At 36.3% G+C, this 13,847-nt stretch overlaps 2 protein-coding genes across 4 annotated transcripts; both read left to right on the top strand.

Annotated features, from left to right (window-relative positions):
- Window positions 1–208: 208 nt before the first annotated feature.
- Window positions 209–2,392, top strand: LOC107858403 (pentatricopeptide repeat-containing protein At2g13600). Its single transcript, XM_016703051.2, has one exon. It carries the CDS (start codon window positions 209–211, stop codon window positions 2,390–2,392), a length of 2,184 nt encoding a protein of 727 aa, XP_016558537.2.
- Window positions 2,384–12,829, top strand: LOC107860668 (DExH-box ATP-dependent RNA helicase DExH17). 3 transcript variants are annotated; one of them, XM_016706107.2, is made up of 29 exons: window positions 2,384–2,516; window positions 4,055–4,114; window positions 4,267–4,389; window positions 4,987–5,170; window positions 5,758–5,919; window positions 6,009–6,246; window positions 6,325–6,358; window positions 6,440–6,486; window positions 7,021–7,058; window positions 7,291–7,312; window positions 7,407–7,619; window positions 7,781–7,937; window positions 8,013–8,064; window positions 8,239–8,310; window positions 8,487–8,536; window positions 8,641–8,758; window positions 8,847–8,910; window positions 8,991–9,074; window positions 9,150–9,275; window positions 9,355–9,551; window positions 9,629–9,817; window positions 9,908–10,159; window positions 10,265–10,314; window positions 10,642–10,659; window positions 10,803–10,885; window positions 10,980–11,172; window positions 11,482–11,519; window positions 11,631–11,990; window positions 12,063–12,829. In XM_016706107.2, exons 3-29 carry the CDS (start codon window positions 4,322–4,324, stop codon window positions 12,623–12,625), a joined length of 3,672 nt encoding a protein of 1,223 aa, XP_016561593.1. In that variant the 5' UTR covers window positions 2,384–2,516; window positions 4,055–4,114; window positions 4,267–4,321; the 3' UTR covers window positions 12,626–12,829. The 3 variants fall into 3 exon arrangements, 2 of the variants coding, with proteins under 2 accessions (XP_016561593.1, XP_016561591.1); XM_016706105.2 differs by having other exon boundaries at window positions 6,322–6,358; XR_007052604.1 differs by lacking the exon at window positions 12,063–12,829 and having other exon boundaries at window positions 6,322–6,358; window positions 11,429–11,519; window positions 11,631–11,655.
- Window positions 12,830–13,847: the final 1,018 nt, after the last annotated feature.

Raw genomic sequence — 13,847 nt, 5'->3', positions numbered from 1 at the left:
CAGTTGCGTCTCTTTGCGGCTAATGTCGTCGTTCTCGAAGTGTAGTACGAACTAAATGCCAGGAGAACTTGTTGTTAAACATGGACATTTGAAAATTAAAGTACAACGGAAGAAAACTTGAAGGATTTGAAAGGTGAGAAGTACGACGAAAGAAAACTTGAAGGATAATGTATGATTTTGTTATGCACAAAAATATAGATATTTGAAAATGAGGAGTATAACGAGGTCTTTCTTAGCCAATTCAAAAGAAAACTTGAAAGATAATGTGCACAAGATCGTCTCCATTTTGAATGACTTAACAGAACAGAGATTAATAGTTCAAGGGACTATTTTTCACGGGCATTTGATAAAAGGAGGCATTTCATCTCAGAAGCACATTGCAGTTAAGTTGCTTATTATGTATCTTAAATCCCGGAAAAAAAATGAAATTAATCATATGTTAAAGGAGTTTGATGGGTTCAACGTAGTTGTGCATAATTGTCTTATTACTGCAAATCTTGAATGGGGAAAGTTGGACGAAGCTCGTCGAGTGTTTGATGAAATGCCTGAGAGAAACGAAGTTTCTTGGACAGCTATAGTTTCGGGGTTGTTGAGGTATGGAAGAGTCGGAGATGCAATTGCGTACTTCGAGAGGAACCCATTTCGGAGTTTGTTTTCGTGGACAGCAGTTATCAGTGGGCTTGTTCAAAATGGGCTAAGTTTTAAAGCAATGAAGGTGTTTCTGGAGATGGTTCAACATGGAGTTATGCCTAATGCTGTCACGTATACTTCCGTTATTAGAGCGTGTGGAGAATTGGGTGATTTTAATTTGGGAATGTGTGTATTGGGTTTGATTGTTAAGGTTGGTTTTGAACGTAACTTGTCAGTTTCGAATTCTTTGATCACGTTTAACTTGAGGCTGAATGATACTGTTTCAGCTAGGACAATATTTGATAGAATGCAGAGTAAAGATGTCGTTTCTTGGACAGCAATTCTAGATATGTATGTTCAGATGGGAGAATTGGCAGAAGCTCGTCGTGTCTTTGATGAGATGCCAGAAAGAAACGAAATTTCTTGGAGTACAATGATCTCGAGGTACAGTCAGAGTGGTGATGCAGAAGAGGCAGTGAATCTCTTCATTCGAATGGTCCAGCAGGGGTTTAAACCTAATAAGTCATGTTTTGCTAGCGTAGTAAGTGCACTAGCCAGCCTGGAAGCTTCGGTAATGGGAAGGATTGTTCATGGACATATATTAAAAATCGGGATGGAGAGAGATGCTTTCATTGGCAGCTCACTTGTTGACATGTACTGCAAATGTCGAAGCATCAAGGAGGGACGTGTAGCTTTCGACTCGATCTTGGAGAAAAATGTTGTTTGTTGGAATTCAATGGTCAGTGGTTATAGTCTCAATAACCAGCACGAAGAAGCTAAGGAGCTATTTGGCATTATACCCCAAAAAGATAGCATTTCATGGAATTCGCTAATAACAGGTTATTTAGAGTACGAGAAATTTGATGAGGTTTTTGAAGTTTTCGATGACATGCTTCTGTCTGGAGAGCGACCAAGTAAATCGACTTTCTCTAGTGTTTTATGTGCTTGTGCGAGCTTAGCTTCGCTACAAAGGGGGAAGAACTCCCATGGTAAGGCCATTAAACTTGGTTTTCACTGTGACATTTTTGTGGACACTGCCCTTCTAGATATGTATGCTAAATCTGGTGATGTTGAAAGTGCTAAGAAAATCTTCCAAAGGATGCCCAAACGTAACGAGATTTCCTGGACAGCTATAATTCAGGGGCTTGCAGAAAACGGCTTTGCAGAGGAAGCACTTGCTGTATTTGATGAATTTGAACGAACAATGTCCATTGCACGTAATGAGCTACTTATATTAGCCGTTTTATTTGCTTGTTCCCACTGTGGTCTAGTAGATAAAGGACTCCACTACTTCAATTCAATGGAAAAGGTCTATAATATACAGCCGAATGATAGGCACTATACCTGTGTAGTGGACATGCTGTCTCGTTCTGGACGTCTTTCTGAAGCAGAGAAATTCATTTTGGACATGCCCTGTGAACCAGAAATTCAAGCCTGGGCAGCTCTCTTAAGTGGTTGCAAAACATACAGAAATGAGAGGATGGCAGAAAGGGTGGCGGAAAAGATCTCAGAGCTGGCTGAAAAGCATCCTGAAGGATATTTGTTGCTGTCAAACGTTTATGCTTCAGCTGGCAGATGGTTAGATGTCTTACACATGAGAAAACAAATGAAGGAAAAAGGACTGAAGAAAAGCGGGGGATGTAGTTGGATAGAAGTGCGGAACCAACCCCATTTCTTTTATTCCCAGGATGGTTCTCACAACGAGTTCATGGAAATTTACGGAGTTTTGGAACTAGTGAGGTCAGAAATGCTGCTCACATAGATTGCCATGTTTTGAAGGACAACAAATTGAAGCCAGATGCAGATCAGAGGTTTAGAGAACGCCTTGGCATAGAAAACTGAAGGATCCCGTTGAATTGAATTGGGTCCATGAATCTTAAGAACTGGTGAGAATTCTTGATCACTCTCAATTTCAAAATCCAAGATTTGCATTGATGTCCTTTCATTGATTCCTGATATATTCAGTGTCAAATGATCTCGAAGAGTAAAAGTGAAAATCATTGCTGCAGAAATGCTTGCCTGGTGTCCTTTCCTCTGATTTCAATCCCTTCACATAGTGGTTGAAGGTTTTACTTTCTACTGCCACCAAAAAAAAAAGAAACGCTGATATGTAGGAAACAAGACGTGGTAATATTCGTTGATTATTCCATCATTGTATAATTTTCCAGAAAGATGATGTATATTCGACACAGGAACACTGATCACTTGTACATGTTAATTTAACTATAAGAAGGGCAAATTTTGGATATGACTGACTGCTTATTGAAGTTCTCTAGAAAAGATTGTGTATAAGTAGATGGTTTCTTTAACTCAAGTACCTATCCGATGTTTTGGTGAGGTATTAACTAATAAAAGATAAAAGTGTTTAGTGTATACGTCTAAGTAAATGATTTCTTTACCGAACGAGTACTAACTCTTTATTCTATATTTGGTGTGGGCAGTGGCACAGAGTCAGGATTTTCACTAAGGGGTTCACAAGTGAATATACGAACTCACCGAAAGGGATCGACATCTACTATATCTACATAAGAAATAATTTTAACCATGTAAATATAGTATAATTTTCCACCAAAGACGGTTCGGATGAACCCTTATCTAAAGGGTAGCTCCACCTTTGGTGTGAGGTATTAATTAATCTCGAAATTTGATACGAATGGTAGAATTACTGTCCCATATGAAAGGTGGGATTAAATAGTTTCATGGATATCCTCTTATCCCATTATGCATCCTCAGTCCCAATTAAAAGTTAAAACCATGGATATCCTCTTATCCCATTATGCATCCTCAGTCCCAATTAAAAGTTAAAACCCAAGAGAGAAAAACAGAGTGAGTATCGGGTTTGAAACAAAAAATAAAAGTCAAGTCGAGTTGGTTTGAAATCAGTTTTGATGGATTTCTTGGATCGGACAGTGAGTTTGGATTAATTATTTGAGATAAAAGAAATTAAAACGAAAAAGAAATAAATATATCCAGAATTATGATAAATAATTATATATATATCATCCGTCATACACGTACCATTTTATTAACATTAGGACATATGTGTACCTAAAATATAATAAAAGATATTTTCATATCGTTTATCATAATTCAGATATATTTATTCTTTTTCCCGTAATATAAATGATAAACAGAAATTTTCCGAAGTAACTGCTAAGAAAAAAGATGATTAGTGATTTGTATACAATTCATTTGAGCTTGTTTGCTGGGCCCCATATAGATTTCAAATTCAATGGAAAAAAGCATCCATTTTAAATCGGCGCCAATTTCAAATTATCCCCCATTTTCTTCTCCATCTAACTCCCGGCGATCCATTTCAACGAGGAACTCGATTCACTCATTTACTCTTTTCTCTTTAAATTTTCCTTCTTCTTCCAATTTCGTCAATAGAATAAACAGTGATCACCGATTTTCTCTCTTGCAGTAGAATTGCCAGTTGATTTGAAACGCTCTGTCTTCTCCAATTCTAACGGTAAAATTCGAAGTAAGTATTTCATAATGTTGCTAATTTCAGACATTTAAAGCTAAAAGAGGTAAAATAGCAATGAAAATGGATATAGACTTAAATATTCTTGTTAATGCTTTGTGATTTTCATAACGGGATTCTGATTATGTGTTGTTTCGAATGTATTTTAGCTTGCGGATAGAGGTGAAATCTGTTGACACAGAGTAATCAGGAAATTGGATAATCATGGATGGCTATGCACTTAAGTCTGTGTCGGACTTGCCTCCTGTTTTCCGTTCAACTTTCAGTTTCAGGTATTACTCTTTACCGGTATTCTATCGATTGAATTTTTATGTGCTTTGATATATTCGAGTGCTAGGAAATTTTATTGTTTGTTTGAGTTATTTCGTCTATAATTTTATTAAGGCTTCTCTTAGTCAAGTCTCAATTGAATGCTCAAGTAGTTATATACTCTTCTACTGTGATATGGGCATCATCTGAAATTTAAATGTATGTGTAGGGATAAAAATGAGATATAGAGATCGACAAATTTATTTCTTATAGATAAGTAATTGACTATTTGATCGAAATGAGTCCATATGAAGTGGAATGAGATGCTTGGAGGATTCATATATTGACCTCAAGCCTCAAGGAGTAGTAGTTGTTGTCGTAACATAAATCATTTAAGAAGCTGCTACACGTAGACTAGTCACGGTGCCTGTACACTGTTTCCAGACTCCTAGAAATGCCTCAATGCTGGTTCTCCTTATTTGCTCTTGGTCACAAATCAAACTGTTGAGATGGATGTTTGATCCGCAGCTCACATCTGTGATAGGCCTATCACTTTAGTACGTTATTTAGTATCCCAAACGAGTTGGTAGTGTTTTATGTACGGTTGTTTCTGCATGCAGATATTTTAACTCGCTGCAGAGTGAATGCTTTCCTGCTTGTTTCCTGTCGGATATGAACATGGTAATCTCAGCACCAACAGGAAGTGGGAAAACTGTGCTTTTTGAACTATGCATTTTGAGGCTTCTCTCAAGGTTTATCTCAGGAGAGGGAAAATTTATTCACACAAAGGGTGCTCTGAAGACTGTAAGTTTCTATCAATGTTTTGCGCAAGGTAACTGAATTTGCAATTTCAGTGAGAGTGATCCATTGAATGGAAGAAGTTAAACGTGTTGTCATGTGACTAGGAGGTCACGGGTTCAAGCCGTGGAAACAGACCCTTGAAGAAATGTAAGGCGAGGCTCCGTACAATAGACCCTTGTGGTCCGGTCCGTTCCCAGACCCTGGACATAGCGGAAGCTGCAATGCACTGGGCTGCCCTTTTCTGATGCCTTAACTGCATTCCTTGTCTATTATATTCCATAGTTCCATCTTTTTTCAGACTCTCTTTTTGTTACAACTTCTTGTCTATGTTTAGCACCAAAAGGATATCTTTTTGGATGAAAGAGTTAGCGCACCTCAATAATGCGCGGTTTTGTTGGTCATTCCTATTCACGTCCTGTAGATTGATATATTGTTTCAAATTGCATATGCCAGTCTGCATATTGGCGATGATGTTTGCCACTTTTGCCTACTCCTGTCCGCTGAAAGACAATTATGTAGCAACTGGAAATTTTAATCATCTTTTAATCATTTAACACTGCTGCAACCTTTTTTTTCCTTATGATATATAGATATATGTTGCACCATCAAAAGCATTGGTACAAGAGAAACTTCGTAATTGGAACCAGAAGCTTGGTTCATGGGGGATAAATTGCTTGGAACTGACAGGGGACAATGAGTCCTACAAGATCACGGATATACAGGTCGCTGATGTAATCCTTACCACTCCTGAGGTCAGACTATAGATCAAAACCGACCATCACTCTTTTTCTGTTTCTTGGCTAACTATGTGTTTGTCATTGAATTTGCTATTTTTCTACAGAAGTTTGATGCTGTGACTCGTTACCGCATAAATGATGGAGGCCTGAGCTTTTTTGGTGATATTGCGTTAGTGCTTATTGATGAAGTCCATTTATTGAATGATCCTCGTGGAGCAGCTTTGGAGGCAATTCTCAGTAGAATTAAAATGCTTTCCCGCAAACCTGAACTGAAATCAAGTGCTCTAGCTAATGTCCGATTTTTGGCTGTTTCTGCAACCATTCCAAACATTGATGACCTTGGTAAATTTCAAGACAGTTCAAACAAGCCATGCTTTCATGATACAGTAGTTTGATTGTAAGTCTCACCTTATGCAGCAGAATGGCTCATGGTTCCCATGCAAGGAGTAAAAAGGTAGAATCAATATATATGTCATCTTTTTATTGATCAAAGAAAGTATCAATTTAATTCTATATGACATTGTCCAAAATGCAGGTTTGGGGAAGAAATGAGACCAGTGAAGTTGACTACCAAAGTTTTTGGTATTTACTTATCCTTACAATGAATGTTTTATTTGATTCAGAACTTGTTACCCCCTAGTCAAAGCAGTTTGTTCTTGTTACTTCATCTCAAATTAGGTATCATTTTTTGGCTTTTCACAGTTTTAGGATCTAAAGAATCAAAATCTACCTTGCTTGGTATTAGTTAGGAAGCTGGGGCAGGCTTTGCTTGCGAGTTTGAATTTATAATATCGTAAATGTAAAACCTAAAAAAATGGAATGGAAGTGTAAAACTGAGTTCAAACAAAATTATTAAAGCAGGTCCCAGTTAGATCTTTGAGCTGGATAATATTGTGAACTAAATGCCAAATTAATGACAAAGTACTTCATTTTGGGAGAGACGATACTTTATGATAAAATGAGAGGAAAGTACAGCAACGAAACTGGGCCACACCTGCGGTATAAATGCCTATAAAATGCATTAAGCGCCTTTGTAGGAAGTGTATTGAACTGTCACTGGGGTAACCACTGCCTTATCTTCTTATAACTTCTGCATTGCCAACCCTTTGTCTGCAGGATACACTCCGGCAAAGAATGACTTTCTTTTTGAAAAGGTATGTTGTTTGTTGGCTTCTCTTTTTCAGTTTTCTGTCTATGCCCCTCTTCACCTCTTTCAACAAATAAAATTTTTGAGTGTCTCCTCCCCTCCCCATCCTCCCTCCTATCCAGTTTCATGTCTTGCTTTGTCAAATTTTAGAATCTTTTTAGGATGGCTATAAACTTTCATTATTACACCTTGAAATAACCCTTAATATATTGACGATACTTTTTGATTTTCTTTTCCAGCGCCTACAGAACTATGTCTTTGGTAAGTATAAGAAGCTAGTTGAGCCATCATATACCTCCTATTTTCAATTTACACTCACTTTACTATGTCCTATATAACATGAAAATTTGTACAGATATCCTCATGCAACATTCTAGAGGAAAATCTGCTCTAGTTTTTTGTTCAACCAGAAAAGGAGCACAAGAGGCAGCACGACAGCTCTCTCAGACAGCTATGACCTATGGTCATTCAAATCCTTTTATCAAAAGCAGAGAGCAACAGGAAAGGTTGAGGGAAGCTTCACTATCATGCAGTGACAAACAAATGCAGTCTTATATTCTTTATGGTGGTATGTACTATCCTCCCTACCGCTGTTGTGATCCTCTCAAATTCCTTGTTGAAACAAAAACGTGTCTTTCATTTTTCTCTTTTTTCCTTTGCGGTAGGAGGTTGAGTATATAGATGTATTGAGCGTAGACCTTGCAGATTATTGATATCTGTGTTATGCAGTTGGTTATCACAATGGTGGTCTTTCTATGAATGACCGCAACCTCATTGAAGGCCTATTTCTGAATGGTGACGTTCAAGTGCTGTGCACTACAAATACTCTTGCCCATGGAATTAATCTACCAGCACATACTGTTGTGATTAAATCAACTCAGTACTTGTAAGTCCACCAGCAATTATCTAATTTGTTCATAAGTTGGATGTCATCTTTGTAATTATATCATGTTCTTTTCAGCAATAAGGAAAAAGGGATCTACATGGAATATGACAGATCAACTATTCTGCAGGCATGCTTCTCATCCCTGGGGTTTCTCTGCTAAGTCATTTGTATTCTGAAATACAAATTTGTACTCCTGTCTAGAATTCTGAGATGATGCTTTTGTTCATACTTGGAAACCTATGACTAAAGTAAAATTCTTCTTAGTTCCAAATAACAGCTATATATTGTTCAACTATTGCAGATGTCAGGAAGAGCAGGCCGACCACCGTTTGATGACACGGGAGTGGTCATAATCATGACCAGAAAAGAAACTGTGAGTCTTCTGTTGTGGTACAGATAAAGGTTCCCTGCTTATGAAAATTCGACTTAGAAAAAGTAATTTAATGTTTTCTGTTCTCTTATTTCCCCGCAGTCAGTAGCTAATATGCAGTACTTCATCTTGATCATTGCTGCTAAGTTTCCTATCTGATCCCTTCTTTTGAATACTAGGTTCACTTGTACGAGAATTTATTAAGTGGATGCGAATTGGTGGAATCACAGTATGTATTTATTTATCTTGTTAGTTAGTGATGCTTTCTGATTTTGGGTGCATGCAAAAAGGACCGTCTAACCAAGAAATTGATGTGGTTTTCTTTTGCTTTAGATTGCTTCCATGTGTTACAGAGCACCTAACAGCAGAGATTGTTCAACTGACCGTGTCAGATATAACAGGAGCAATTGAATGGATGAAATGCTCATATTTGTATGTAAGAATGAAAAAGGTATATCATTCTGAGATGATTAATGGAGAATATGATCTATCTGCATGTCTGTAAAATTTATTCCTAATAATTTTCAGTCAAACTGTAGAATCCAGAGAAATATGGAGTAAGGAAAGGGCTAATTGGCGACCGTTTAGAGAGGCATATGCAAGGTGATCAATGACACTGGTAAACTATGAAGTTCTTTCAAGTTTATGTACCCATGTGTTCTCACTTAAAATATATTTTCCAGATATTTGTGTTCAGAATGTAAATGAGTTGTCAAGGTATCAATTGATTTGGACAGATGAAGATGGTTTCCTCTTAAAGCCTCTTGGTATGGAAATTTTAGAATGCAGTATAGAGTAATATACATGTCGGAAATCTAAATTTCCACCTCTTGTATATGCAGAACCTGGAAAGTTGATGACGAAATATTATCTGAAATTTGACACGATGAAGCACATCATGCAAGCCCCTGGAAACTGTAGCATAGAGGATGCACTTCAAATTGTTTGCCGTGCTGAGGAACTTGGATGTATCTTCTCATACTCCACAAATTAAAACATTTGAGTTATTAAAACAAGTGTTATATCTCACTTTCCTGTAAAATGAAGGGATACAACTGAGGCGCAATGAGAAGAAGCTCCTGAATGACATAAACATTGACAAAGACAATCGGCTTCGCTTTCACATCCTTGGGGACAAAGCGAAAAGAAAAAAGCGGGTCCAAACCAGAGAAGAGAAGATATTTGTTTTGGCAAATGACTGCCTAACAGGGGACCCTTTCATCCATGATTTATCCCTAAGCCAGGTTTTGTTATTAAGTTCATGTATTATATTACCATGCACCAAAAACATTGCTACGGCTAATAGTCTTTAATGATGTAGGATATGAACGCTGTATGTGCAAATGGATATAGAATTGCGAAGTGCATGAAAGAGTATTTCCTATACAGGAAGAACTATCGAGGAGCTTTGAGTTCAGCACTTCTAACCAAATCTTTGTATAAGAAGGTCTGGGATGACAGTCCATACTTGCTGAAACAATTACCTGGTATTGGAATGGTGACAGCAAAGGTTTGTAGTTTATATTGATCTGATAGTCCATGCTTTGGGAACAGACAAATTCCTAAGGTTTCTCCTGATTACACTTTATTTCCTGCGTAGGCACTGCATTCAATGGGAGTAAAATCATTTTCCTCGCTCTCCGATGCAGATCCAAGGAAAATAGAGATGGTCACTGGCAGAAAATATCCTTTTGGGAATCATATAAAAGAGTCACTACTATCATTACCCCCAGAAGTTCAGATGAGGGTTGAGGAAACTGAGGGCCAAAGGCAAGGGAGGTCCAAGGTTATGGTAACACTGATTAGGTTGTCACAACCTGTGCAAACAACTGAACGACATTATGCTGATATGGTATGGTGATTATAGGGAACAATTCGCCTGCATGTGATTTGGTATATCACACTTAATTTGTTGTAGCATTTACTCAAAGTCCTTCAGTTGAAATTCTTTTGATAGGTGGTTGCCGTTGAAGAAGATAATCTGGTACTGTTTCATGAGAAAATAAGGTAATAGATTCTTAAAGATAAAGTGTGCACTTCAAAATGACATTTTTCTTGAGAAAAGAAAGCTTCCCAACAAAATATGAACATTTCAAAGCATGTTTATATCAATTCAAATTTAAAATATAAGTTTCCCAACAAATTATTTAGCATTTTCGAAGCATGTTTATATTAGTCAATTTTCAAGGTGTTCAGCATCCACTTCTGTATGACTAGACATACGTTTTGACGCCTATTCTTTGCTTTGGCTGGTTTACTTATGAATTAATGTTGTCAAGTTTCTCTGTAAGATTATTTTGCCACTAATGACTAGAATTTTTTTTCTTGCTGCAGGGTGGATGACTTTCCTAGGTGCTCTTAGAAGCTTGTTCCTCAGTTCCAAATCAAGGCTGAGAAACTGCCAAACTATACCAACTAGATTATTCAAATTCATGAAATTCTTGTGATGCCTATTTAGTAGTGATCTTGAGTGATATTTTGGTTCTCTTTTACAGCCCCTATAGCAAGACAGTTATGGTGCCAAGTCCACAGCAAGGGAAGCTGACTGTTAAAGCAGATCTGATATTTAATGAATTTAGTTAACTCCTCACACATTCTATGTGTAATTTCATTTATGTGTACTCCTGTGCCCCTTAAGTTTTATCTGACTAGATCACATCATTTTTCTGCAGTTGGTGTTGATCTTCATCAAAAGCTTGTATTGATAAAGGAGATTAACCTTAATTTCGTGATGAAGTACAGAACCAAGCAACTCTCTTCCTTCCAGGAAAATGATGGCTGTATCATAGAGGACACAGAGAATACAGTTCAAGCTTCATGCCAAGTGTCTCACCGTTTAACTGAAGTTGATAGGATCTCAGACATGTGAGAACTAACTAACTTTTTTTATGGGCTTAAAGTATATGATAACCATGATGATTGACAATATGACTGCTAATTTTGTAGTTTCTGTTTCTGATTTGGATTATCAGGCATGAACATTAGACCTTATATAGGAAACAGATGTTTAAACTTTTAGTAGATTCCGGTTCTATTTTATGGGACCCTATGAATTAATTATGTGGTATCTGTTTTGGGGAAACTGAAGGATCTAGATCGTTCTCTCTTACATGTATGACAGGTTGAATCCACTTCCACACTGAATATTAACTGGCTTTTGGTTTCTGTTATCAGGCCCAGTTTCAAGCTAATAGATGAAGATCTAGACGAAGGTAGCAATTTAAGTTCTCACATGTTGTGTTTTATGTACGTTAATGTTCTCACATGTATGTTTTATGTATGTCAATGCTCACTGACTACTGCCTCTATATACATCAATGAAGTGATACCTGCTTCTACGGTTGAAGATGATGAATGCAAAATCATAGACGAAAAGACTATATTTGACCATATACGTGAGAAGGCTAAAAACCTCCCTGCTTTGACCTCACTGAAAGGTACGTGTTCACCATCATTGGAGACTTTGAATCTCATCAGAAAGCGCACTCGCGAGAAGCAGCTTTTGGTTGAGAATGCTGCAGGAGTATCAGACGAAGTGAGAAGAACGAAAGTCCCATGTCACCGTGTGGTCGTTCAGTCTGCAGAATATATCGATCTAGAAGCAAATAGACCATTTTCTAACAAAGATCAGAGACCATATAGCCATCACGCCTCTAATGCCATTTACCTGGCTGGTGAAACAGGTAACATACAAAGTCATTGGTGCTAATATCTGTAGATTATATGCATGCTGACATCAATTTATACTGTCCTAGGTGAGCTTTTCTTTGAAACTGGGAGTGTGCCATCCGAAACAATGGCTGAAGAAACGATATTCAAATATAACCCTATAGATTCTAACAACTTCCACAGCTTTGAGAATGTGAAGAACACAGAACACAAGTTACTCAGTATGGCCAATGAAACCTGCATAATTCATCAACCTGAGCATAATTCTGCCATCTTTGGGTTTCAAGAGACAATTCCAACAAAAGTTGTGGAAAATGCAGCAGTTATTATGGATCTTGAGCCTATGAAGACAAAAGCAAATGCAATTAAACTAATCGAAGAGGTCGAGGATCTAACTCTTTATGGATACACACCTGGTACAAGTGAAAAAACTGATCTTTCTTTGGAGACCTCAAGAAAAGATGCAGAGGGAAAATCAAGATTGTTGTCATCTGCAGATGATTACGTCATAAGGAATAAAGTGGGAAATCCACTACGTTCTCCAAATTTCCAGGAACAACAGGGCACTTGTTCAGTACAAGTGGGAGAAATCAGCCAAGCAAATCCCTTTCTTGGGTTTAAAAGCATTTTTGCATTTCTATTTGAGTGAACATTGTTAGCATATAAAAGTAAACGAATAATAGTCGATCTTAGATGTACTGCTTTGCAACTTTTCCTAGGCTACGCATAAGTTTTCCTTTAGATTCTATCAAGGCTTCTGCATTTCTCTCAGTGTTTTTGTGGTCCCAGATTGAGAAAGATGGAGATCATTTTGAAAAAAATACAAGGGAAATTAAGCATTCTGACTTAGCTAGCTACTTTTTTCCTTGATTACTACTCTCTATTCAATTCAATTTACATTCCGCTCTTCATTTTTTTTATTGATATTAACATAAATCATAACTAACATTTTATTTATTTATTTTTAATTATATTAATTTGAGAAGAATTATAATTTATAGCACTTTTTGTAAAATTTTAAATATCTAACTTTTAATATTAAAATATTATTAAGTTAATCTAATTCAATTTAACTTCAAAGATTACTAAATTTAACTTTTGAAAAAACAAATCACATAAATTAATAAAATAGGAATAATTAACTTTGTGATCTTGTCTCTCTCTCAACTCTACATCTTTGCATCGTTGGATCTCTATGATTCACAATTACTTTGTTGATTACTAGATCATACCCTTAAACTTGGTTGATTTAAAATTTTGGCGCCTTAATATTTATTATTTTGCATTTTTAGCCCTTAACAATTATGTACTTCCTCCATTTCACGATAAGTGAATTATTGAAGTATTTTTTAGTATTTAGAATAAGTGAATAGTTCATAATTTAAGGTAGATGTTGAATTTTTTTAAAAATTTATCCTGCTTTAAATGTGCATTGGGAGTGATGTATGATTTAATGTTTTGAAATTTGAAGAGGGTAAAAGTGAAAAAATATGATAAATTTATGTCTTTACTTTTTTTCTTAACATATATATCAAAATCCAATAATTAACTTATTATGGAACGGAGGGAGTACTAATTAGAACATCTTTTTTTTTTTCTTTTTAAGAAACTAAAGTCATATGGTACATAATTTTTAAAAAGTTATAATACAAAAATATATGTATATACTTTTTCCGTCCCAAATTACTCGTCCCAAATTAAAATGACACATTAATTAAGAAAAATAATTAATAACATGACTAGTTTATCATATTAACCCTATTAAATGATGTTTACATTTTAATTTGAAGAAAAAGTAATTAATGCAAAGGATAGAATAAAAAAAAAATTATTTCTTCTTGATTAATGAAAAAAGATAAGTAAATAGGAAA

This window comes from Capsicum annuum, chromosome 2, assembly GCF_002878395.1.
Source record: "Capsicum annuum cultivar UCD-10X-F1 chromosome 2, UCD10Xv1.1, whole genome shotgun sequence".
NCBI lineage: Eukaryota > Viridiplantae > Streptophyta > Magnoliopsida > Solanales > Solanaceae > Capsicum > Capsicum annuum.
This window is presented reverse-complemented; position numbering and strand designations above follow the sequence as displayed.

Excerpts from the sequence above, each read along its gene's own strand:
- LOC107860668 (XM_016706105.2), top strand. The coding sequence starts at position 4,322 with ATGGATGGCTATGCACTTAAGTCTGTGTCGGACTTGCCTCCTGTTTTC. Across the intron at positions 6,487-7,020 it reads GTTGACTACCAAAGTTTTTG|GATACACTCCGGCAAAGAAT; the intron begins GTATTTACTTAT and ends CTTTGTCTGCAG. Across the intron at positions 9,552-9,628 it reads ATGATTTATCCCTAAGCCAG|GATATGAACGCTGTATGTGC; the intron begins GTTTTGTTATTA and ends TTAATGATGTAG.
- LOC107858403 (XM_016703051.2), top strand. The coding sequence starts at position 209 with ATGAGGAGTATAACGAGGTCTTTCTTAGCCAATTCAAAAGAAAACTTG.